The sequence below is a fragment of the Triturus cristatus genome, chromosome 10 (assembly GCF_964204655.1).
Source record: "Triturus cristatus chromosome 10, aTriCri1.1, whole genome shotgun sequence".
NCBI classification, from domain to species: domain Eukaryota; kingdom Metazoa; phylum Chordata; class Amphibia; order Caudata; family Salamandridae; genus Triturus; species Triturus cristatus.
In genome coordinates, this window is record NC_140593.1 from 249,562,447 (window position 1) to 249,586,455 (window position 24,009).

The 24,009-nt window shown below is 43.4% G+C and overlaps 1 protein-coding gene across 1 annotated transcript in view; it reads left to right on the forward strand.

The window, feature by feature from the left end:
- The window catches only part of LOC146789275 (histone deacetylase 9-like), a 1,526,442-nt gene that overhangs the window by 806,639 nt on the left and 695,794 nt on the right, over positions 1-24,009 (forward strand). The window contains exon 10 of the mRNA XM_085630931.1: positions 6,993-7,111. Within this exon, the coding sequence (XP_085487057.1) occupies positions 6,993-7,111 (119 nt within the window). The remainder of the gene's footprint in view (positions 1-6,992; positions 7,112-24,009) is intronic.

The following is a 24,009-nucleotide window of genomic DNA, read 5'->3' on the forward strand; positions in this document are numbered from 1 at the left end:
GCACCCTTTTTTGCCATAGTACCTTACATATATACACATTTAAAAACATAGAGTTTGAGGACTTCAGGACCTGAATATTTCTGATTTATTATCTTTCAGATACTTTCTAGCATGACTTCAGCAGAAGGGTGTCCACTTGAGGCATTATGGCTTCAACATGGATATAGTTTCAGTGAGAGTGGGGAGAAATTGGCCTGGATGATTGTGTTATCGTCATCCCATGTATGATTAGTAATAGAGCCAATCGGGGATTCATTTGATTCAGGACCTGCATAGATGGATTACATTAGACTTCTTAAATTCATCAACCAGATTGGCAGATCTTTACACCTATGCATGCCTGTCTATCTAGTATTGAGTGCTTAATCATAGTGTACTCATAATAGATTTGAGTGGTAGAAGCAGGTCTTGCAAGGTTGATGTGTGGTTGAACTTTTATGGCCGAATAAATTGGGATGAAATTTACTATGCAGCCAGGGAAGAATACATTCAGGTGTAAATGACTTTAGGTACCTGAGGACACAGGAATTGTAGGAGCAAGGTTGTTGCAACTCCAGCTTAGGTGATGATGACCATATGAATCTTCTCAGTGTGGTGGCTGTGGGTCTTGATATGGGTGCTCAAAGTCATTGCCAATGCCCTGAAGAAAATAGATCATCATGCAGTGCTGATGCCAGATCCACTGTTCAGAGAATTATCTAAGCAACTGCCATGTGTTTCCTTACTTCCTAAATTTCAGGTGTTTTTTTTTAAATCGGTATTTTGGATGGAAAAGAGTTCCATAATCCTACTGCAAGGACTAAGAATACAGATCTGATTATACAAATGATTTTGTGTAGGGAAGGGGGACCATCGACTCTTGGAGTTATTCTTGAAATATCATTCTATTCTTGAGAATTTTGGACCTCAGTTGTAGATATAGTGGCCAGTTCCTTGAGTAGCTTTGTTAAAGATGAAGAGAACATTGAAAATTGATCATCTCACTGTGGACAGCTCCTGTATAACTTGTAAAAGTGGCTTCATGCGCTCTCTTGAGTAGTAGTCTTGCAGAAGTATTCTTATTCCATTGTAGAATTCAAATTAAGAAGCAAGAGGTACTAGGGTAAAGCTGGTGGTGCAAAGGTAACTTTCAGATTTTTTAGCCATCCAAAAAAAGGTAGAGGCTCCTCACCATTCTTATTGTATCAAAAGCGCTCTTCCTAAACATGAGGGAACAAGTAATGGCCTGAATCCATGGTCACTTCAAGATGCCTTGATATTATTGGTGGGGCTTCAAGTTCCTCTGCCATGTACTTGGAGGATGGTGAGCATAACATTGCTCATAATTAAGGATCCTACTTTTTGCAGTGTGGAGCTTTAAATGGTTAGCCAACATTCATGCATCTATAGCATGTAGGAAGTCATCAGGACTAGATGTGTGAAGATCTTTTATATTGTCAGTTTTTAACCATAATTTGCATCTCCTCTGCCTAACTGTAGCATTTAAACTATAAAAAAACTCTTCAGCTTCATCAAAGGGTTCAAGCAGAGATTGAACAGTCTAGGGGAGGTTGTAGAGGCCTGTGGGAATGCCACAGTATGAGCTGTTAAAGGAGCAGTAAATGTTGGCATATAAGCCAATCTTTGTCTATTCTTATGGTAAAAGGCAATCCACTTTAGCTGCTTCTAGATTTACCTATATGTCAAGTCTGAGTAGTAATGTTTGATGGTGGATGAAATCAAACACTGCTGTTACGTTCAGAACCAGTAGTTCTTCTGCACTGTATATGTGTGCCGTAAGGTTTGTATCATCCCAAATGCATACAAAATTCAGTGCCTTTGCCGAAATCTTACGCATTTGTACTCATTACAGTTAGAAACGAGGTCAAAATATGCTCTTTCAATCAGCATACACAAGAATGGGTCATTTGGTATAGGTCTAATGTTTGCTAGTTTGAATGATTCAAAGTTCTTTTTTTGAGAAGCGGTCTGACCTAGCAGGTCATCAGTTAGGATGTAAAGGATCCTTGTTGTAGGAAGCTTTTTAAAGTAGTCCTAGCTATGGAAAAATATCTTTGAAGATATTTGAATGAGCTGGGTCCATTTTTGATCCTGAGGGTTTGCTTGTTTGATGAGGTCACAGATTTCTATTTCAGAGACCATGTTGAAGAAGATAAGGGATTGTTGAGTTGACTGGTTGAATCATTGTTTAGGGTGAGCCAGTCTTTTCTATGTTAAGTGTTTGAGGTGATATTCTTGAGATGTAGTCTTCTAATTTTATATAGTGGTGCCTTTTGAGATGCAAATTTCTTGATTTTGAAATTCTTATAAAATGTTTTGTAATTCCTTCAATGGGCAGTCTGCATTTAGCATGTATGCGTATGTAGTGGTATCTTTTTCTGTTTTTTTATTGCTGCTTTGTATACCCTGTTAAAGTGGCAAACTAGGACTTCATCTTTCTTATCATGTTCTTTTCTACATTTGTGCTGCAATATGCAGCTTTAACTTATTTTAATCTTATCATTGTTCTTTGTGAACCTTTGTTTGGGTTTAGCTTTGGTAGATTTTTTTAATGGACCTGGTTATCTGGTCCATCAGGGAGCCAGTTGTTAAATGTAGATATTTATATATTGGTTGTTTGTTAGCTGGCTTTTTATGAAGTGAGAGTACAATGTTGAGGATTAAAAATGTTCCCACTATGTGTGTAAGTTGCTGCTGTTATGGGATACCTTTGTTGCTGATTGGCAAGCTGGGAGCTGGAGCCTAAAGGCGCTGCTGTGGTGGCCACTGAAGATTGCTTGGAAGTTACTAGTCATTGTGGCATGTCCAAGGGTGATGACGACTTCCAGACTGTGTCCTGCTGAGTGAGTTGTTTCAGTCACAGCTTATGGATTTACTTAGAGCTTGATCCTGATGGTCGAGCTAGGGCCCTCATTGATGGGATGTTGGCATAGGGCAGCCCAGCAAGGCACCTTGGTGCACTGCCCTACGCCAAAGTGGAAGGGAATGCACCTTATTTATGCAATACGGTGCATTCCTGTCCTTTCTCACTGCACTGGCGCCATTTGTGCAGCTTAGTGCCAACGTAAGCACCCTTGCACTATTGTGCAAGGGTGCCTCTGTTGCAGACAAGGTTGTTTTTGTGCAGGAAGGGACACCTCCCTACATAAAAAACTCTCTTAAGAGGTGTTTTCTTCTTTCTATGTGTTGCTATGTGTTGCTGCAGAATGCAACACACATAGAAAGAGGAAAAAACGAGGAGAAATAAACATATTTCTCTTCGTTACACGTTACCTCAGTAGGGGTACGGATTTGGTATTTCCCCAAGTTTACATGATTTTGTAAATTTGAGGCAGGGTCAAAATCCATGGGTGCTGCATGGGAAAACCCACCTCAACACCCATGGAACACCTCCCAAGCACAGAGTAAGGCAACGCAGCCATTTGCGTTGCGTTGCCTTACTCAAGATTTATTCAATCCGACCACTCAAAGCCAGGATGGCTTTGTGTGGCTTTTTTAATTAGATTGAGAGCCCTACATTACGCATGTACCACTACGTGGTGCAAAAGTGATGCAGGGCTCTCATAAATAAGTTAAGATTAGTGACAATGTATAGGTGAAGGTGATTTAAGGTTACCGTTGCTACCAAATTCAGTAAAACATCCCAGGATTTTCCATTGCTTGGAAGTGGTCTACGTATCAGGACTAAATAATAGGTAAAGGAGGGTGTGGATTAGCATCTTACGAACATCGATTCACAGTCGGTCATGGTGAATTTCTCAAACTATGAGATTTATACGAGTTTCTTGAAAATGACAGTGAGGTCCCTCAGGTTTTTTGGATGCAGTTCCTTAAGATGATATCATATTTAGTGGAAATGGCTTCATAACAGATGAATGTGGCTTCATCACTGAGCTAAGCTTCTATGATGAAGAGGGTGTGCATTGATTATTCTGAAATTAGGTCAAAGATATAACAACATTTGTTTCATGGATCATGCATTGAAGAGCATGCACTTTAGTCCCTGTGCTGTTTTTTCCTTGCTGTGCTTTGCCTGTATGGGAATGGGCACTGAGGATGGAGTAGAGGTGGCGAGTTGAGGTTAGATAGATAGGTCGAAGCAGGGAATTGTATGGCTAGGTGGCAGTTGATTGGAATTACCATGTTGGTCTGAAGGCACGTGGCAATGATTTAAGTGGACTTCATTTGATGGGTGGTAATACTGGGGGACTAGGATGTAGCTGTGGAGGATCATAATTATTGGAATGGCAAGAAAGGAGAAAGTAAAAAGGTGCCTCCTGGGTATCTGGCAAGTATGTATTTATGTTGAGATCTGATTTGTAGTGTCCGTTTGGTGAGAAATATTGTTGCTGGGGTTTTGGAGTACTATGGTAGAAGAGGTCTCCTTATGGTTAACAGGAAAGTTGGCTATGACCCCTTAGTGTATAGAAATTGTTGTTTTCATTGTTCTTTCTTGGTAACTTGTTGTAGGGTGGTTAGGCTAACACCGTGTAGCAGAATCCTAAATTCATGTTACATTTGTGCCCATACATATTAGCAGATTATTATAAAAATGTAAAGTGTAGAAATAATGTAAAGACATGGCAATATCGACATTAGACATGCAATGTAAATTGTTGTCATTGTCTTAGCACTAAGATGCCCTGGGGTGTGTACTGACTTTTGCAAAAGCTCACATGCCTTTGTAAATAAACACAGTCTGAGTGTGTGAATCAACATCTGTCCTTTCTGCACACAGACTACAATTTTGATAAACAACTGTTATGCTATATTTTACTCACAAGAATGTAATTGCCTCTTTGATTTCAGCCATATAGAAATGTGCAAATCAATTAAGTCAATTTAATTCTGGAATAGTTTAATAAATAGAATGGTTTGCTAAATGTATTTTGGGTTGTGATATAGCAAATATCTATATCCACGGAGTACTTTTCAGCACGATTTCTTGAACCTGCTCTTCATAGAACAATAGGGTGTGAGGAGCCCGATTGTTACTGGTATACAGAAGTAGAAAGTGGAGGAAATCACTGGTAAAATGAAAATTCGACATACAGACCATGTTAGAATTGCACCTTAGAATACATTTAAACTGCTGCAAAAATGTTTTCACGTAGAAAAATTACACATAGAAAAAATTTGCTTACTTCATAAACATGAAAGAATCCCTATTAAGGCTGTAAATAATATATTAATTAATCATCTATGTAGGGTAAAGTGTGTTTATTAAAGTATATGAAAGTATGTAGAAAAATCTTGTACTCGGCAATCATTCTAAAATGTGCCCCTTTATTTAGGCATAAAAGCCCTTTTTCTTTCAAATCTTGCTCCTAGCCTGATATACGTTTATTTAGAACATTTTTCCTGGTGCCAGCAACTTGCTTAGCAATGTACTGACATTAAGCTGATGTTTCATTAGCCTCAGCACACCACATTAGATCACCTACCAAATACAGTGAGCTTTGCTGTGACTGCTAGAATAACTAATGATTTGGGTATATTTTATGAATGGTTCACAGAATATTATTACTAGTTTGCCTCATCATATCTGACTTGTTTTGTATTTACAATGCACATAAAGCACATCTTTTAGCTTAGATAAGAAGGGTCTCATGAGAACTTTCCTCCATGTAACAAATTTCTGAAACAATGTTTTACACGGTAGCATCGTGAATATTTACCGTGGGAATCGGAAGAAGAAGCACCGGATGTTGATGACACCATTGGATGAGCTGTTTTCTTTGTTTGAGAGGAGCTAATGTCTAATAAGTTTTGATACATTATTGTGTGATTTTATATTAATGAGTGTTCCTAGCTAGTTAGGAGGAGACTCACAGACTGATCCAAATCTTCTTTCCCTGCTTTCGACTCTTCTAATGGAGAGTTAGTACTTTACTTCTGTTGCTAAAAGCTACTACTTAAATGTGACTTTATTCTTTCTTTGTCCATAGACCCTTTCCAAGATTAATGCTACTTCAAAGTTCATTAGATTTTGTATGGTTGCTACTGCATCTCCAGGAAACTCAGCTGAGTTTCCAGAATGACTCTTTATGGGTAGTTCTTCTTATAGTCTGAGCCTTGCTCTTTTCTGAAAGGAACTCTTAATGAGTTCCATTTAGGATAGGTTAGGATCCTTAGCTAGCTTAATTGCAATTTCCTGCATGGAACACTTTGTTTTGATTTATACTGTCACTAATCAACCTTTTATTGATATTTCTGTAGCCCAACTAATCTGAATAAAGATGACAAAACAATACTAATCCTTTAAGATATATAAAGGTGTTGAAACTTCATCACCCTCTCCTCATTTACTGAATAGTAATAATCTGATTGTTGTTGATATATGCATATTTTATGTCCTCGTTAACACGGTGACAAATGTCTTTTGACCTTTCAAGAGCCATTAGTATTTTCCAAAGGACAAAATCAGTAAGTTGGGTGTTTGGTCTTAAATACCATTCTTGGCTAATCTTCAGGCTCCCGCAAAAGTGATGGGTCAGAGTGTGTAATTGGGACATTATTATTCATTCATTTTCACAGTATCATCATTCATTTTACAAATTCTTTTGTTTTTCAAACTTGTGGTAAAGGGGTTATAGTAGTTTGCTCAGAATGACAAGACTCTCAGCACTGCTAACAAGTTAGCATATTGTACTCTGCATATATGTTAAGTCATGGCATTTCATTTTTATTTGATTTTAAAAAGGTGTCTAATCAAACCAGAATGCAAGAGGCTAGATTTGTGCAGGTTGTTAAAATTACATTGAAGAGGCCGTCTGACTATGAGGAGAGTTCGTATCATGTGTAACCTAATAGTAACATGCAATATGTAAGACAGAAAACATTGTTTTTCACAGGCCAATTTCAATGCACTCTGATAATAAAATAGAATTTGATAATTGCACTGTAATACGCTTTATTTCCACTGCCATGCTTTAATGTATCTATGCTTACACTGCACACTTCCTGAAACCTCTTCTTTTTGTATTAATCAGGAATGTTGTAATGCCCATTGCCACTGAGTTTGATCCAGAGATCGTCTTGGTTTCAGCTGGATTTGATGCAGTTGAAGGACACGAGCCTCCTCTGGGTGGATACCAAGTTACAGCTAAATGTAAGTAAATGGATTCTAAGGATTTTCCCATTTACACCCTTTTTCTCCCCTCTCTCCATCTTGAAGGCGACTGGTATTGTACTTTTCTCTTCCTCTGAACAGCCCTTCTAATCCTAATTTCTCTCTTACTCGTTTTCTACCTTTCTTGACATTTCCCTTCAGTTCCTGTTCATACTTTTTAAGCCTCGCCTAGCCAGCGCGCATGCGCTGCTCTAGGAGGGCCTTTAGCCATCGGTCTTCACTTTTCAAGCACTGCACTCGTGCTTATGGCGGCATCCACCTTGCGGGATCGAGCAGCGGCACGCCACAAGTACGAGCGCAGTGCTTGAAAAGTGAAGACTGCTCTCCCAAGCGCACGCACGCGCACCACTCGCGGGCTCACCTCCTGCTCCTTTACGAGACTTTACTTTCGTTTCTCATGCCGGTTTCTTTTATGCAGATTTATATAGCGCAAACTCGACCCGAAGGCATTGGAGTGCTTTATTCGTCTTGCTTGTTTGTCTCAGTTACCTCCAGGCACAAGGCCATCTCAGGGCTGGTTGACTTTTATCTCGGAAGTTTAATACATTAAAGTTTATTTCAAAATATAAGCGTCTCCAGGTAGTTTATCAGCTTCCTGTTCATCGGTTCGGGCCTTTCGTCACAGGATAATGATCGGGATTGTATTTGATTGCATTTACCCAGTGCTGATCATACATCAACATTAAGCCCTCTCCAATGGTCTCAGAGGGCACTGTCCTGTCCGAGTTAATAGGCTGCCTCAGTCAATGGGAAATTATGCACTTCACTGACCTGGAAACCCCTTGCAAAGCCTTCAAGGTTGTAATTGATGCCGCTGTTCGGCGCCATAAATAAAAACACATTTTGTAGCCGGCAGCTTGTTATAAGCGTTGATGTATTTCTGCATGGGTGTGAAGTCTCGTGAAGTCGTATGGCTTATGTTTGTTAATAACTGCCTTGTAACAAGAAGTCTATCATTCGTAACGCACAAGTACTGTCAGTGTCTACGCACTGTTAAAGGATTGCTTTCTTTTTTTTTACATTTGTCAAGTCTCTTGATCTATTGAGCGTCAGCAGTGATGCTGATGGGAGCTGGGGGAGGTGTTTGCGAACTCTGCTCGTCATGGTTTTGAAGATATATATAAAGTTAGGTAGCTGTTGAGATGCTGCAGTGCTAGCCTGATATGGTTGCCAATGCCAGATCAGTGTCTCTCTAAACAAGCATTGGTATAGCCAACAGGTCTCGCCTTTGGAGCCTTATAAGTATTTAGTTATGCAGCACAATATCCATGGTGCAACAACATCAACTGTTGCATAGCTAAACACTTATAAGGTCCCAAAGGCAAGACCTATTGGCTATGCCAATGTTTGTTACTGTTTCTCTCCTATGCTCTCTTATGACTATTTTTGTTCTTCCTTCCTCCTCTTTCTCAGCCCAGATTTTGCTCTCTTCCTGCTTTTCAGTCTCTTTTCATAGCTCAATTTCCTCTCCACTCTTCACTCGCAACAGTTTTCCACCTACTCTTTCTGTTTTTCCCTCTGTTTCTTTCCATACATTATCTGCATCGGTATTTGTCAGATGCTTCGTTGGCTCTTAGTCTACAGTGTTATATTTTCTTCGTATGGAGATCTTAATCTATGTTGCTGTTTTCCTGTGAAGTACACTGACTTATTTTTTGGTTGAGTCGCGCTACATAAAAAAAATTAAATAAAGAAATACTTAAGTATGCGCACTGAAAATGTATATGGTAACAGTATTTAACAGCTATGAGACATTTGCCGACCAACATTTAATCCTGCAGTTCCGCCACATATGTAGAGTGTTCCACACTCATGTGTTGCATAGAATGAAATAAATTTACCCACTAGTTGTGCTTAATGCACATGTGGTAAAAACTATTCCCACACATGTATGGACCCTTCAACTTAAGCCTGTAACAAGTGGTGCACTAAGCTGTGCTCTAAGTATGGGAATGTCTATGTCATGGGTACTCACAAACTTTCTCTCGGGGGCCAAATTTACAGTGTGGTTTCTGGCTGAGGGCCGCACCGGTGGGGGCGGGGCCAGTGGGGGAGGGGGCGGGGCTAGAGCAAAAAAAAACTATGACCATGAGGTTGAACACAGGCCCCTGCAGCGGACGCCTTCATCCACTGAGCCACCAGACCCGGTATGCACACATATCTATCTATCTATCTATCTATCTATCTATCTATCTATCTATCTATCTATCTATCTATCTATCTATCTATCTATCTATCTATCTATCTATCTATCTATCTATCTATCTATCTATCTATCTATCTATCTCTCTGTTTCCCTCCCTCTCTCTCTCCCTCTCTCTATTACTCTCCCTCTCTCTCACTCCGTCTCCCTCCCTCTCTCTATCTCTCTCTCCCTCCATCACTCTGTTTGTCTCCCTTTCTCTCTGTCTCCCTCCCTCTCTGTCTCACTCACTCTGTCTCACTCATTCTGTGTCTCCCTCTCGCTCCCTTTGTCTCACTCACTGTTCGTCTCCCTTTCTCTCTGACTCCCTCACTCTCTGTCTCCCTCTCACTCCGTCTCCCTCCCTCCCTCTCTCTCTACCTCTCGCTCCCTCTGTCTCAATCACTGTTTGTCTCCCTTTCGCTCTGTCCCCTCCCTCTCTGTCTCCCTCTCACTCCGTCTCCCTCCCCCTCTCCCTCTCGCTCCCTCTGTCTCACTCAATGTTTGTCTCCATTTTGCTCTGTCCCCTCCCTCTCTCTCTCCGTCTCCCTCTCTCCCTCTGTCTCCCTCCCTCCCTATCCCTCCGTCTCCCTCCCTCTCTCTATCTCTCTCTCCCTCCATCACTCTGTTTGTCTCCCTTTCTCTCTGTCTCCCTCCCTCTCTGTCTCACTCACTCTGTCTCACTCATTCTGTGTCTCCCTCTCGCTCCCTTTGTCTCACTCACTGTTCGTCTCCCTTTCTCTCTGTCTCCCTCCCTCTCTGTCTCCCTCTCACTCCGTCTCCCTACCTCTCTCTCTCCCTCTCGCTCCCTCTGTCTCACTCACTGTTTATCTCCCTTTCGCTCTGTCCCCTCCCTCTCTCTCTCCGTCTCCCTCCCTCTCTCCGTCTCCCTCCCTCTCCCTCTCTCCCTCTGTCTCCCTCCCTCCCTATCCCTCCCTCTGTCTCCGTCTCCCTCCCTCTGTCTCCGTCTCCCTCTGTCTCCCTCCCTCTGTCTCCCTCCCTCCCTCTGTCTCCCTCCCTCCCTTTGTCCTCCCTTCCTCCCTCTGTCTCCCTGCCTCTCTCTCCCTCCCTTTCTCTGTCTCCCTCTCTCCCTCCCTTCCTCTCCGTCTCCCTCCCTCTCTCTCCCTCCCTCTGTCTCACTCACTGTTTGTCTCCCTTTCTTTCTGTCCCCTCCCTCTCTCTCTCCGTCTCCCTCCCTCTCTCCGTCTCCCTCCCTCTCCCCCTCTGTCTCCCTCCCTCCCTATCCCTCCCTCTGTCTCCGTCTCCCTCCCTCTGTCTCTGTCTCCCTCTGTCTCCCTCCCTCTGTCTCCCTCCCTCCCTCTGTCTCCCTCCCTCCCTTTGTCCTCCCTTCCTCCCTCTGTCTCCCTGCCTCTCTCTCCCTCCCTCTCTCTGTCTCCCTCTCTCCCTCCCTTCCTCTCCGTCTCCCTCCCTCTCTCTCCCTCCCTCTGTCTCACTCACTGTTTGTCTCCCTTTCTTTCTGTCCCCCTCCCTCTCTCTCTCCCTCCTTCTCTCCGTCTCCCTCCCTCTGTCTCTGTCTTCCTCCTCTCCCTCCCTCTTCCTCCCTCTGTCACACTCTCTCTTCCTCCCGCTGTCACCTCACCCCCTGCTCTCACTCCCTGCTGCCCTCCATCACCTCACCCTGCTGTCCCCTGTCACCTCACCCCGCGCTGAGACTGCTTCCAGGGAACGCACACGGCCGCCGCACCCAAGTACTTCACAGGTCTTTTAAAGACCATTCACTTGTTAATGAGACTTTGTTGTATTTCATCTCTTCTTAGCGCCCCTGCATCTCCACTCAATCAGAGGGGAGATGCAGGGGCGCTAAGAAGAGGTGAAATACAACAAAGCCTCATTAACAAGTAAATGGCCTTTAAAAGAATCGCCCGGCCTCACAGCTCCGTGCTGCTGTAAACGGCGGTGTTCGCTGACAAGCACAGGGCACAGGCACTATGTCTGCAAGGTCCGCGGGCCGCCAGGGAAGGCTTGCCGGGCCGCTGGAGGCCCGCGGGCCGTACTATGAGTACCCGTGGTCTATGTGATAGTCATTTTATGAGAGAAGGCATTAGTTAGAAATAAGTCGACTATCTACTGCCAGTCCTGCTGTAGTTTCCAACTTTTTTGTGAGTCTTAAACTTCAGGTGTTCATGTCAACAATTAGCAATAATCTCTGTACCTTGACCTCTTGAAAGGAGAAGTGTCACCCAGGGTAAACATGCATCCTTCGTCTAGTACTTAAACTCTTTCTATTTACAAAAAAACAAAAAAAAACTAGGCACATCTTGTTGTTGCCTTAAACCATTCAAAATGTACTATGTCCATTAGGGCATATTATTCTCTCTTAATAAACATACCTTTCCTTGACATATGAGTTGAGTAAATACCTGATTGTTCTTATTTACGTTCTGTAGTCTACATTTATTAATTGTTGTTTTCAGTTAGGATGTTCTTCCTTCTGTTTCATTTGTATGTATATTCTGCCATTCTTGCAGGCTGTGCCTCTATTGAAATGAAATGTGCATTGAGTCAAAACAAATGCATACTTTTTCTCTAAGTTGTTACTTCTACTTCTGTTCATTTTGACATTTTTTTTTTATTGTTTGTGCATGCAAGAATTTGTACATTTGGTAGGCCTGTGCAAACGTTTTTTAACCACATCCATGCTCAGGACGGCTCCCGGCCGTCATGAGTCACGGTAGTCGTGTGCTCATGACAGCCGGGAGCCGTCCGACCATTGCCGCTCCTGTGCGGGCAAATTAATCTGTGGGCGGAGTTCGGACGGCTCCCGGCCGTCATGAGCACACGCCCACCATGATTTATGACTGCCGGGAGCCGTCCTGAGCACCTGAGCGCCACGCCCAGCCCCGCCCCCCCTCGCACCACGGTGGAATTTGCCGCGCATGGAAGGGGTTAAATTATGCCCCAAATATTCATGTGACCCTCCCAAGTTTCGGGTAAAATTAGGATATCTAGGGGTTAATGTGACCCAAGATACTCAGATGGAGTACCACAATCAAATCAAAATAAGCCACTCCCGCCCCCAGATAAGTGTGAAGTAGGGGAGGTCGCTGCAACACTCTGCATTACTTCCTTAAGTAGTATTCCCTACTCGGTGCTTCTAATGTCTTGGTGCTTCCAACAACCACTAGAGCATGGACATAATAGAGGATTACCTTTTGAATTGCAGATGATATTCCTTCTATAATGTGTATAGTTCTTTGGACACTATGAAAGGACTATAATTTGTATTGAATAAGGTAGCCCATCTAGTATATCTATAACTCTATAGACGTGATGGCAATGCTATCTTCTGCAGCATAGATGATTTCTTGTCAGAACACGTCAATATGTTCTTCCATATCGCTTAAGGAGTTTAATTCAGAAAAAGTATTACGTTTTACAGTGGGTATTGTTTAATATATTTCTCTAATTTGCTTTTATTAGTTTATACATGTCCACTCCAGAAGACCTCATTATAACTGAACATTGAGCCCCCCCTCCTATTCCTCCACAACAATGAAAGTTGCATCACCATACTTTTACATCCCACATCCCAGCAAGGATTCCCAACATGGAGTTGTGAGGTATCATGGGCATGGGTTCCATCTGTTGGGAGTAGTTGTGTTCTACATGGAGTAATGTGGAACAAAGTAAAACAGCATAAACAAGAACAACGTCCATGCTTCTGCCTGAATAACAAGATTATAAAGTATCTCAGCAGCCCGCGCCGTCCTCATACCTTTTGACAGTCTCACTTAGGGACCATGCCTGGCCGCAGCACTCTGGCCAGTTCTCTATTGTTTATCCAATACTCAAGCATCCTATGTGTTGCCAATGTCCACCACACGCGATTGCCCTCTGCCCCATTTCATTCATGGTGGTCATCATCAAGCCTGAACTCCAGTTTGACTATGTAAGCGTCCCACATTCTTATGCCATGGTACACCTCACTCCACCAATTCACCACGTGCAGGGCTGTCTGCTTTGCCATGGCCCATTTTCATGATTCATCTAGCCAAGGGGGCCTGCAGCTTTAAAAGCCATCGCAGTGCGACACTTGTAAAGCGCCAGCACCAGGTCTGTGTTCTTACTTTATTTATTTTATTTTTTATTAAGTAGAAGAGTCATTCCATATACATTATGATTAGAAGCCCGTATAAAAATGCAATAACTGCATAATTGCATTATACACCAAACAAAATGCAGTACCTTTCTACATCCATATTACAAATTCATTATGCAATCAAAAACAAAATGCAATACACAATGCATGTACCTTAAATCTCGAGAATACGACAGCTAGTCTATTGAATCAGACACAGATCTCCATAGAATATGTGACGCTACAACGCGATCCTTTAGATCGCGGTACGTTACATTGCGGTTATTACAACGCAAGTCGTTACGACGAGTTGCGCTAGGGGCGCTGGACTTAGGAATAGTATGATTTACTATTCCAACTCAAGTGTGTGTAACAGTAGGGAAGGTGTTGGAATAGTAAATCATACGATTCCTTAGTGTGAAGCGCCATCCAGTGCAAGTCGTGGTAACGACTTGTGTTGTAATGACCGCGATGTAAATATATCGCGGTGTAAGGACCCCGTTTGAAAGGTCTCAAAAAAGTTTTGTGTAGAACCAACTCTGGCCGCATATAGGCTCTCAAATAACTTCGCCCGTTGTCACTTGGCTATACATTGGGTGAGGGAAGGCACATCCCTAGATTTCCATTTCTGCTATATTAACGATCTAGCGTATTTGCAGCTTTTGCACAGTGACAGTGTTCTCCAAATGAAGGAATTTTTAAAATTATGTATTAGATTGAGAAACTGCCTGGACCAGTGAAACCATGCCCCTCGCTCGGTGTTCATATTTTAGAGAGCAATATCCTTTTTCTTTGTGTACTGAAATGGTTGGTGCTCTTGTAATGATGTATTGTATATTTTATGTATGTCTTTTATGGTTAGCAATAACCGAAATAAAGATTTGAATTTGATCTAGCGATCAATAGAGTGATAAATATGAACTGGTTCTGCCTCACAATAATATTGATGGATTGTGGAATCAAACCAAATATAGCCCCAGAGAGATCTGGATGTAAATTAGTCTGAAGCTTTTGTCTTAGGAATCCGAGCACCTGCTCTCAAAAGTAATAGAGATGCAGGCATGTGAAGCATACAAACAGCATGCATAGTCCGAAGGTATCGGAAATCAGAGTGCTTTACATAGCACAAGTTACTTTACATGAGGCCACATTCATTTTTGTTCGGCACGGGGAGATTAAGTGATTTGGCCAGAATCACAGGATGTTCAGCATCATTGCCGAGACTTGAACCAGGTTCCCCAGATTCGAGGTCGACCGCCCTAGCCGTTAGGCCAACTCCTTGTTATAGCACTTAACAAGGATAGTTTTACCTCTTCCACCAGTTTTAAATGTAACAAAGAATTACCTATGCCTTTGAGATAGGTTACAAAGAATGTCTTACTTATATTTTGTACTATTTGGGAGAGGTCTTGGAAGCTCTCCCGAATAAAACTCCTGATTTGTATGCAACTAAACCATAAGTTGGGAGCCATCTCTGATAATTCTTAACTAGCTGGTCCAAAGGTATTAAGACCATGCATGAACAAAATTTGCCAACAGAGGACATCCAGCCCTTTCCTAGTCAAATATGACGTAGTTCTCTAGTGGTAAACCTAATTGACAAGAGCTTTTTAAGTTTAAAGATGGATGAATCCAAGGTACCTTATTCTCCTGCCAAATTTTTTAACATCTAAGAACGAGACTATGTAGTATCTTATACCAGGTACACTTTGGTAGCAGTGGTATTTAAACAAATGTTGTCACCTCAACTTCTCTAAGCATCATGATAAGATGAACAGGTCTGGGGTCATTCGAGTCAAGCAATCAAGCAGAGCAGCCTAATAGTAAATTTTAATGCCAGACCTCCTTCTTCTATTTCTAGTTGTAATTCCTTTAGGTATGTACGATGGTTTTTGCCCGGCCATAAAAAATCATCTTAGCATATGATCGAATTCTTCCAAAAAAGATTGTGGAACCTTGATCATAACATTGGAAAAAATGAAATTAAACAAGGAAAGAATAACCATTTTGACTAAAGCGACTCAACTGCTACTGATTTAATAGCCCACATGCTTTGCTCACGGTGGAAGTAAAGTTCAATCGAAATAAGTCAGAGGAATTAGAAGTACCACAAACCCCCAAGTATCTAATTGGATCACCTGGCAAATAATGAACCCGCATTTCAACAGACAGAATGGAATACGAGCTATTAAACAATAAGGATTTTGATTTGGAGTGGTTAACTTTATAGCCACCAATGTGAGCGAATTTCTCTATTTTGGCAAACACCGCTTGAATGTTACTTTCATCAGCTGCCAGATATAATATCATATCTTCTGCAAATAGTGTTAGTTTCACCACTCCGTCGATCGGAGTCAAAATCATATGATCTTGCCTTAAATCACAAGCCAAAGGCCTGATTGATAATGAAAAAGAACAACGCACATGGGACAACCCTTCCTCGTGCCACATGTAGTAGTAGTAAGATTACCCAATGCTTTATGATTAACTATAATTTTAGCTGCAGATCTATTGTGCAGATTATGCAAGAGGTTGACAAATCGAGACAGAAATCCAAACTTGAGCAAAATTGCATATAAGAAACCCCATTGCACCAAATCAAATACTTTTTATGCATCTAACATAATAGTAGCGGCCTTGCTCTTACTGACAAAAAAATAGTCAGTGGCCTGTATCAGATAATTAGTGTTATTTGATATCAATATTGTGGGTAAAAAGCCGTTCTGATCTGGATGAATCAAGCTTTGTGCTAACAGGGCCAATCTATGCATCATAATTTTCATAAAGATATTGTAGTCACAATTAAGGAGACTAATGGGACTATAAGAGCCTGGGTTTTCCAAGGACTTACACATTTGCACGAAGCTTATAATCACTGCCTCAGTGAATGTGCTTGAAGGCACCTTCCCCTCCAGTATTTCATTATAAAGGATGACCAAAATACTGCACAGTCGGTGGAAAATAGTTTATGGACTTCTGCGGGCAAGCCATCACTCCCGTACGGTTTACCATTTGGGGACGCTTTAATTGCGGATTCCACCTGTTCTGCTGATATAGGAATAACAAGTCCTTTACGTTGTGCAACAGATAAGACAGGGATCTGGATCCATTGCAAAAACGTATTCACGCTTTTGGATGCTGGTTTTTGGTTACGGAGTGCAGCTGGGAATAATGTTTAAGAAAAACATTGCCAATTTGTTGTGACTGGGTTACAAGCTAATTTGTGGCATCAGCCAGAATTGAATTGAAGAGACTATTGCAATTTTTCCTCCTCCCTGCCCATTCTAAATAGTGACCCACTTGTTGACTTTCCTCATGGCTTTTTTGAAAGCAGGTCTTCTGGCTCACAATCTCAACCACTTAGAAGGGACCTTTAAGTTTAGCTGGGCTTCATTAAGTTCAGCTTTTGTTTCTTGCATATTTCTTCACCACGAATGAAAGCTTGAAGGCACCCCACACGAATGAAAGCTTGAAGGCACCCCACACGAATGAAAGCTTGAAGGCACCCCATACTGAGAAAGAGGAGATGGTTTCCATGTTCCTCTTCATGAACTTCCCTAGTGCTTTACGCATATATGTAACCCAAGTCTGATTTGTTAGTAAAGATCAAACACTACCTTGGGTGGACATGGCTGAAGTCTTTTATTAATAACTTGATTGTGGGCTCAGAATGAGCCGAAAAAGCAGTGGTTTTTGATTGATGCGAGAAGCTGAGGTGAAGTGCTTAGAAAAACAGTGCTCGGCGCACCACAGATCGATTAGGGCCAGGCTCCGTCTCATCCTTGTCAAAAAGCTAATTGATTTGAGCTTATTTTGTTGTTTATTGATGTGGGACCAATCCAGCTGTATGTTCTGGATAACATTAAAGCCCCTCCCAGTACAATCGAACCCCTAGATTCAATAGCCAGATAGTATATGTCTTGTAGAGCTACTGCTAAGTAACATTATCTTCTATAAAGCCATAGTAGCTTATTAAATATATATATGATGTGGAAAACTCCACCTGCAAACTTCTAGTCGACTTATTTAAAAAATGCTTAAATATACTCTTTCTACTCTAAAAAAAATCCTTTTTGCTTGAGTGTTCACCCCCTCCTCTGCCGTTCTAGATTGTGCAGGCCATATTTGCTTTGGAGAATAATGGTACTGCCATCTAGATGAAAGATACCAGTGTAGTTATTGTAAATAAATTATTACGCTAGTCATGTAGACATTGAGCTGACAACACATATATTAGGAAAAAAGCAAAGGGTGTAGTTAATTTTAAAACTTCAATGAAAGTGCATTTCCGATGGTGCAATTATTAAAATTCCTTTGACAGTGTTAAAATATGCTACCACACAAATTGCCCTTTAATGAGACTAAAATTTACCTTTATCAAGGTGATGTGGGCACAGTTGTAAAGTATAACTAAAGTGCAACAAGTAATCAGAACAAGGGAGGGAATATGTTCCCAGGCAAATCATGATATGGAATCTATCACTTTTTCTTCCATCTCAGGCCATGTTCTAATCTTGATAATTGTACAAATGCATGAACTGAACACTAATTAAGACATTATGGGCCAGATGTAGGTGGCTAAATACCGGTCGGTAACGCCGAAAATCTGTAAATTTCAGCGTTACCGACCGGTATTTAGCCATTCCTAATGTAGGTAAGGAATCGGTAAATAAGGAATCGGTAAATACCGTTTCCATATTGCTCTTGCATTTAAGGAATCGGTAATACTGATTCCTTAAATGCAATGTAGGAAGCACATTAAAGAGTGCTTTTGAGCCTTAAGAAATCGGTAATTACTACCAACTTCAAGTTGGTGGTAATTACAGATTTCCTTTAAAAAATCACTTTTTTGTTTTTTGTTAAGTGCCATGTGGCACACATTCATGCCCTTAGGGCATGTACGTGCGCCACATGTGCACACATGCACATTTCAGGGGTGCAACAGGGTGTCCTTTTGACACTCTGGCACCCTTGAAAGTGCTCCCGCTATTAGCGATTTGGTAATACCGAATTGCTAATAATGAATGTCTTCACATTCATTCCTATGGGCCTCCAAGCCCATAGAACTGAATGGGTAGGTATTCCTTATTACCGAATCTCAATTACCGATTCGGTAATAAGGAATATTAAGGATTCTGTATTTTTTACCGAATCTTTACCTACATAGGAAATACCGGTTTCTTAATAGCGAATCGGTAAAATTCGCTATTAAGAAATCGGTATTTCAGATTTACCTACATCTGGCCCTATATTCCTAATCAATATACCCATTCAATGATAGAAATCTCTTAGTAATGACCATTATTTAAATCACTCCGATCTACTGATGAACAGAAAAGGACACTCGGCGTGGCCACATCACAAGACAGTTCTTGTAGATTGTACAGCACTTCCACAAATATTAATACTGTTAGAAGAATTCTCGAATAAGGTGTGGGTAACTCTGGCAGTAGAACTGTGGTTAACATCTTTTGGCCTGGGTTTGATTGTGGACCACAAGGTAGGCCACAAATTGGGGCATCTCCTGCCCTAAACTCTGAGGGACAGACATGCATGGCCTACCATGCACATGGTTTGTGCCAACAGTCCTAACAGCAACAACACCCACAACACGGATTCAATTGTCCTCACCAGGCATTGCTCAGCCCTAGAGTGAAACACCACTCACAGAGATGGCTTCCTACTGCGTAATGGAGACCCCTAACACATGGCAAGGGGTCCCAAACCGGAAGTGTGGGAGACCAAACACGTTTTTTTCTTTTTACAACAATGTGCTAAAGAAACTCATCAGAACGCCTTTAAATACACACACACCAGTGAAACGAAAGGTTCTATGCCTTATTCTTTGTTCTCATCAGTTATGACAATGGAGCCTAAAACTTGGTACTTGTATAGCACACGACTCACCACTGAGGCATCTCGGCGCTATACTCATACCGCTGTGGAACCCTTCCTGGCTTTCCCTGTGAAGTGTCCACTCCTGGGCACCCCCATGGTGAAGCCAGGCATCCCAGCGCTGTTGGGGCCGTTGTGGAGATTAAGCAAGCTATTGCCCAGAGTTGCAGCGTGGGACCCATGATTAGAATAGGCAATGAGGCGAGAATATCAGGTCCGAGGAATTAGTTAGCCCGAGAGCCCGCGGAGGCAGGAATCAAACCCTGGTCCCGGACCAGAGCTCTGCATCAAGGTCTGGCGCTCTAACCATTGAGCCACACTTCTCCACTCGTCTGTTATAAAATCTCTGCTCTTTATCCATCCTATTTATTCTGCTCCACCCAGCAGCACAGGATGACTCCACTTGCTGGTGATTAGGGGAGGGTCAGCTCCAAACGACATCTTTCGTATTTCAGGGTCTTTCTTCCGTTCCAGGCCTCTATCCTCCTCACTCTGGGTCACTGCCCCATGTCTGCAGACATTCGCCGCATTTACCTGCAGATTTTTAAAGTTGGGCAGTATAAATCTTGTTGCTGGAGGACAGGGCCCTCAAACAAATAAGTCTTCAGTCCTTTCAGAAAGTGTCTCAGAAAATAACAATGGGATGAATTGGAGCAGCAGGGAAAAAGAATGATAATGCATTACATTTTCATTTAAATTGTCAGCCAACACTTCTAGTGGTCGTCCAGAGAATCTTTTTCTCGAATAAAATAAGTTCTGAAAGCTGCTTCACACATTTTGCTAAAAGATGTGAATGATGTGGGGTGGGGGGAGGGGTCGTTGATTACCACCATCAATTATAGATTTGGTGTGGCCCCTCTATTCTGAACCCAGATTCATAAAAGGTACTCATTGGCAATTTTTAAACACGAGGGTTATTTTTGTCCTCCTAGCTTGCCAATGTTAGCTGTCCCTTCTGAAATCGCTGTTGGCTGTTTGTGTTTTTTTTAGGCACTAAATCCAACGTGGTTATTTTCAGAAAAGGTGAATTAAGTTGAACAGACACTACATTTCCATCCCCTATTACCAAGACAGTATTTAAATGTCTGGAGCTTTAACTGTTTTGGCAGGCAGCACATATGAATGATGGATGGCGATAAAACTAATTCCCAGCTGATGCGGGTAATATAAATGGAAAACAAGCATGGGGGGAATTTATCAGCAGCTGCTAACTAAGTGTGGCAATTCTAAGATTTGAACAAAAAGGAAACCGCCATGTGAAAAATTGAGAAAATGCACATAAATAAGTTCCTTCTTTATATTGGTGGTTATTGCCAAGCACCACTTCTAGGACAAAAGCCTTACAGTGGCAGATCCTAACCGCACTCATCTTTTCCATATTATTTTTGATTATGTTGGAGCTATTTATATATAATGCACTCTGCCATTAACGTGGCCTCACAGCATCACCAGGGAACTGTTTGTTCTCACCATGATTGTGAGGATTCCGACACAGAACAGTCTAGACTTTAGCTGAGTTGTAATTTGCAATAATTATCAGGTCGATAGTTTATTGAGTTTAAAGGATGTGGCAGGAGGTCTTACTAACGCGTTTGGGTGCTGCCTGGGGTATTTGACTTGCCTGTTGATTGTCAATATTACCCACAGCTTTAAATAGATTAGTAGGCAAATTAATTTGTCTTCTTCTATCTCATGAGTAGAAAAAAAAAAATTAATGAAACTAAGGAAAAAAAATGGAAATTCTATTTAAAGGCACAACACAACTCTTTAAAGAATCATAATCTACTTGCTATTGTTTTATATTATTTATATTATGTTATTGTATTTTTAAGGGAGGAAATGGCTCAATTACTTACCGGTAATTGCATTACTCTGAGTCCTACTCCCTCGCTTCCATTACTTACGCATTGAGGCATCCATGCCTCACCAGACACCCATACCACGTGATTTATCACGCAGGGAATATAAGTAGCCCCCACCCCCTCAAACCTCCTGTAATACCACAGAGACCAAAACCATACCAAAAGGTTGGCCTGGACTACCAGGGAGGGAGGGAGGGAGGAAGGGATGTAAGTAATGGAAGCGAGGGAGTAGGGCTCAGAGTAATGCAATTACCCGGTAAGTAATTGAGACATTACCTCCTCCTCCCTCCCTCGCTTCCATTCCTTACGCATTGAGATGTACAAAGCCATACAGGACAACCAAAGAAGGTTTGCAAAAACAGGCCAATCAAAAAACACAGATAACAAGGAAAACCACCATACAGGAACCATAGCGGAAAGAACCTTGTACCCAACACCATCAGCACGGTCAAGCTTCCGGCCAATCCAGTAAGGAGAGGCAAAGGACAACGGCGAAGCCCAGGTGGAAGCCTGGCAAAACACAGAAATGGAAGCCCCTTTGACCTCCGCACATGACGCCGCCACGGACCGAGTGGAACAACCTGAACCCCCAAAGGAGAAAGGTGCCCCACCACCATGCACGCCAAAGAAATCAGAGACCGACCCAACGACTCAAAGAAGGTGCAGCAGGACGCAAGCCCCAACACACAGGTCCAAAATCAGCAAAAAGCGAATCAGATAGACGGAAAGGAGCGACCCGCTCCGAACAGACCAGGAGAGCCCTCCGAACATCCAAAGAGTGCAGCCGAACCCCAGACTCCGACGACAGGGAATCAAAACAAAAAGGGAGGAAGGACTAACTCCCGACCCATGTGGAACCGAGAAACCACCTCAAGACGAAAGGAAAGCACTGGACTCAAAACGATCCCGTCCACAAAAACCCGACAAAAAGGGGGTTAGGAAGAGAGAGCACCAAGAACACCCAGGTGGCGAGCAGACGAAATGGCCACCAAAAAGAAGGTCATGAAGTACAAAAGGCGCAGGGCCACAGAAAGCAAGGGCTTGAAGGGAGGGGACATCAAAAGCGGCCAAGGCTAGAGACAGAACCCAGGAGGGAAAAAGCCACCATGGGGCAGGATGAACACAACCCAAACCCTCACAAAGGCGACCAACCAACCCATTAGGATCCGAGAGAGTGCCCCAAGAGCTCCAAAACACCTGAACCACAGCCCACCGCGAGCGAAGGGAAGAAACCAGCAAGTCCAAGGCAGCACCCTCCTGGAAAAACAGCATGACCTCAAACAAAGAAGAGGAAGCAGGGACCAATCCATGTCACGACACCACCGACTGAAAGAACTCCAGAGCCACAGGTAAGACTTGTTGGGTGACAGGCGCCCAGCCGCCAGTAGAGTAGAGGCCAAGTCAGCCGGAACCCTTGTATGTAGCAGACCCAAGCATCCAACTACCAGGCCGCCAAGCGCATCCAAGCGCATCCTGGCCAGAACATCCTGCAGCAACACTGGGAACACCAAAGGGGACGGAGACAGAGGCAGCAACCACTCCACCCCTGACCCCATCCCCACCAGGAGAGAAAACCAGGAGGCACAAGGCCAAGCCGGAGCCACCAGAACCACCGGAGCCTCCAAGGATCAGACCCCCATAAGGAAGCGGAGAAGAAGGGGGAAGGGAGGAAAGGCATACAGACGCCCGCGAGGCCAAGGGCAGGATAAGCATCCACCGCCCAGGCGGAACCGTCCTGACCGCGGGAGACAAACCGGGTCACCTCGGCATCGCCCACACATGCAAAGAGATCCACCACCGGAACATGCCATCGCACCGTCAGTTCCAAAAACAACTCCTGATGGAGGCAGAAATCCTCAGAGGACGGGATGAGCCTGCCAAGAGCAGCCGCCAGGGAACAGGACAGCAGAGAGCACCACCAGAAGAGACTCCGCCCAACTGAACAACAGCAACGCCACCAGAGCCAGAGACGAGGACCTGGTTGCCCCCTGCCAGTGCACGTAAGCCATGGCAGCAACGCCGTCCGTCCCGACTAGAACGGAGCCCAGCAGAAACCGAGAGACGGTCAACAGAGCCAACGGACCACCTCCAACTCCATCCAAATCGATGACTTCCTGCCCTGTGAGGGGGACCAGAAGCCCCTGGTCTGAAGAACCACCAGTCAGGCCCCCCACCCCGAGAGGCAGCAATCGCGGCTACCACCACAGGAGCCGGATGAGAGAGGGAAACCCCTCAAAGCAGATGATCCCGAACCATCCACCAACACAGAGCCTTCCAGAACTGAGGGGACACCAGAAACAGAGAAGAGAGGGGGAGGCAACGTGGAGACCAATGCCCCAGAACATGAGCCATCAGCGTGTGCAAATGAAACCGGGTCCATGGAACCAGAAAGATCGTGCCCGCCAAGCCCCGCCTGTATCCGGAGCCAACAAGCCGCCACCAGAACCAGACCGGACAGAAGAGACAGCATGCGAGAATGAAACATTCCACCCGAGCCTCGGGCAGAGTGACCAACCCCAAACCTATCCGAAACTGAGCCCCAACGAAGAGACAATCTTGGGACGGAACAAGAAAGCCGTGCCCCCTCAAAATGGCCAGAACCACCCCTGTGTGACTGAGAGCCAAATGGAAAGAGGAAGCATGAACCAACCAACCCTCCAGGCAAGGATGGAGGAAAAAAACCCGGGTGTGGACCAAGGCCACCAACGGAGCCAGAAGCATGGTGAAGATCCACGGAGCGGACTCCAGTCAGAATGGCAAAACCGGAAGAGTGAGTCGCCAATCGCAAAATGCCAAAACTCCTGATGCACCTGAGTCATTGGAACAGGAAGGCAGGCAT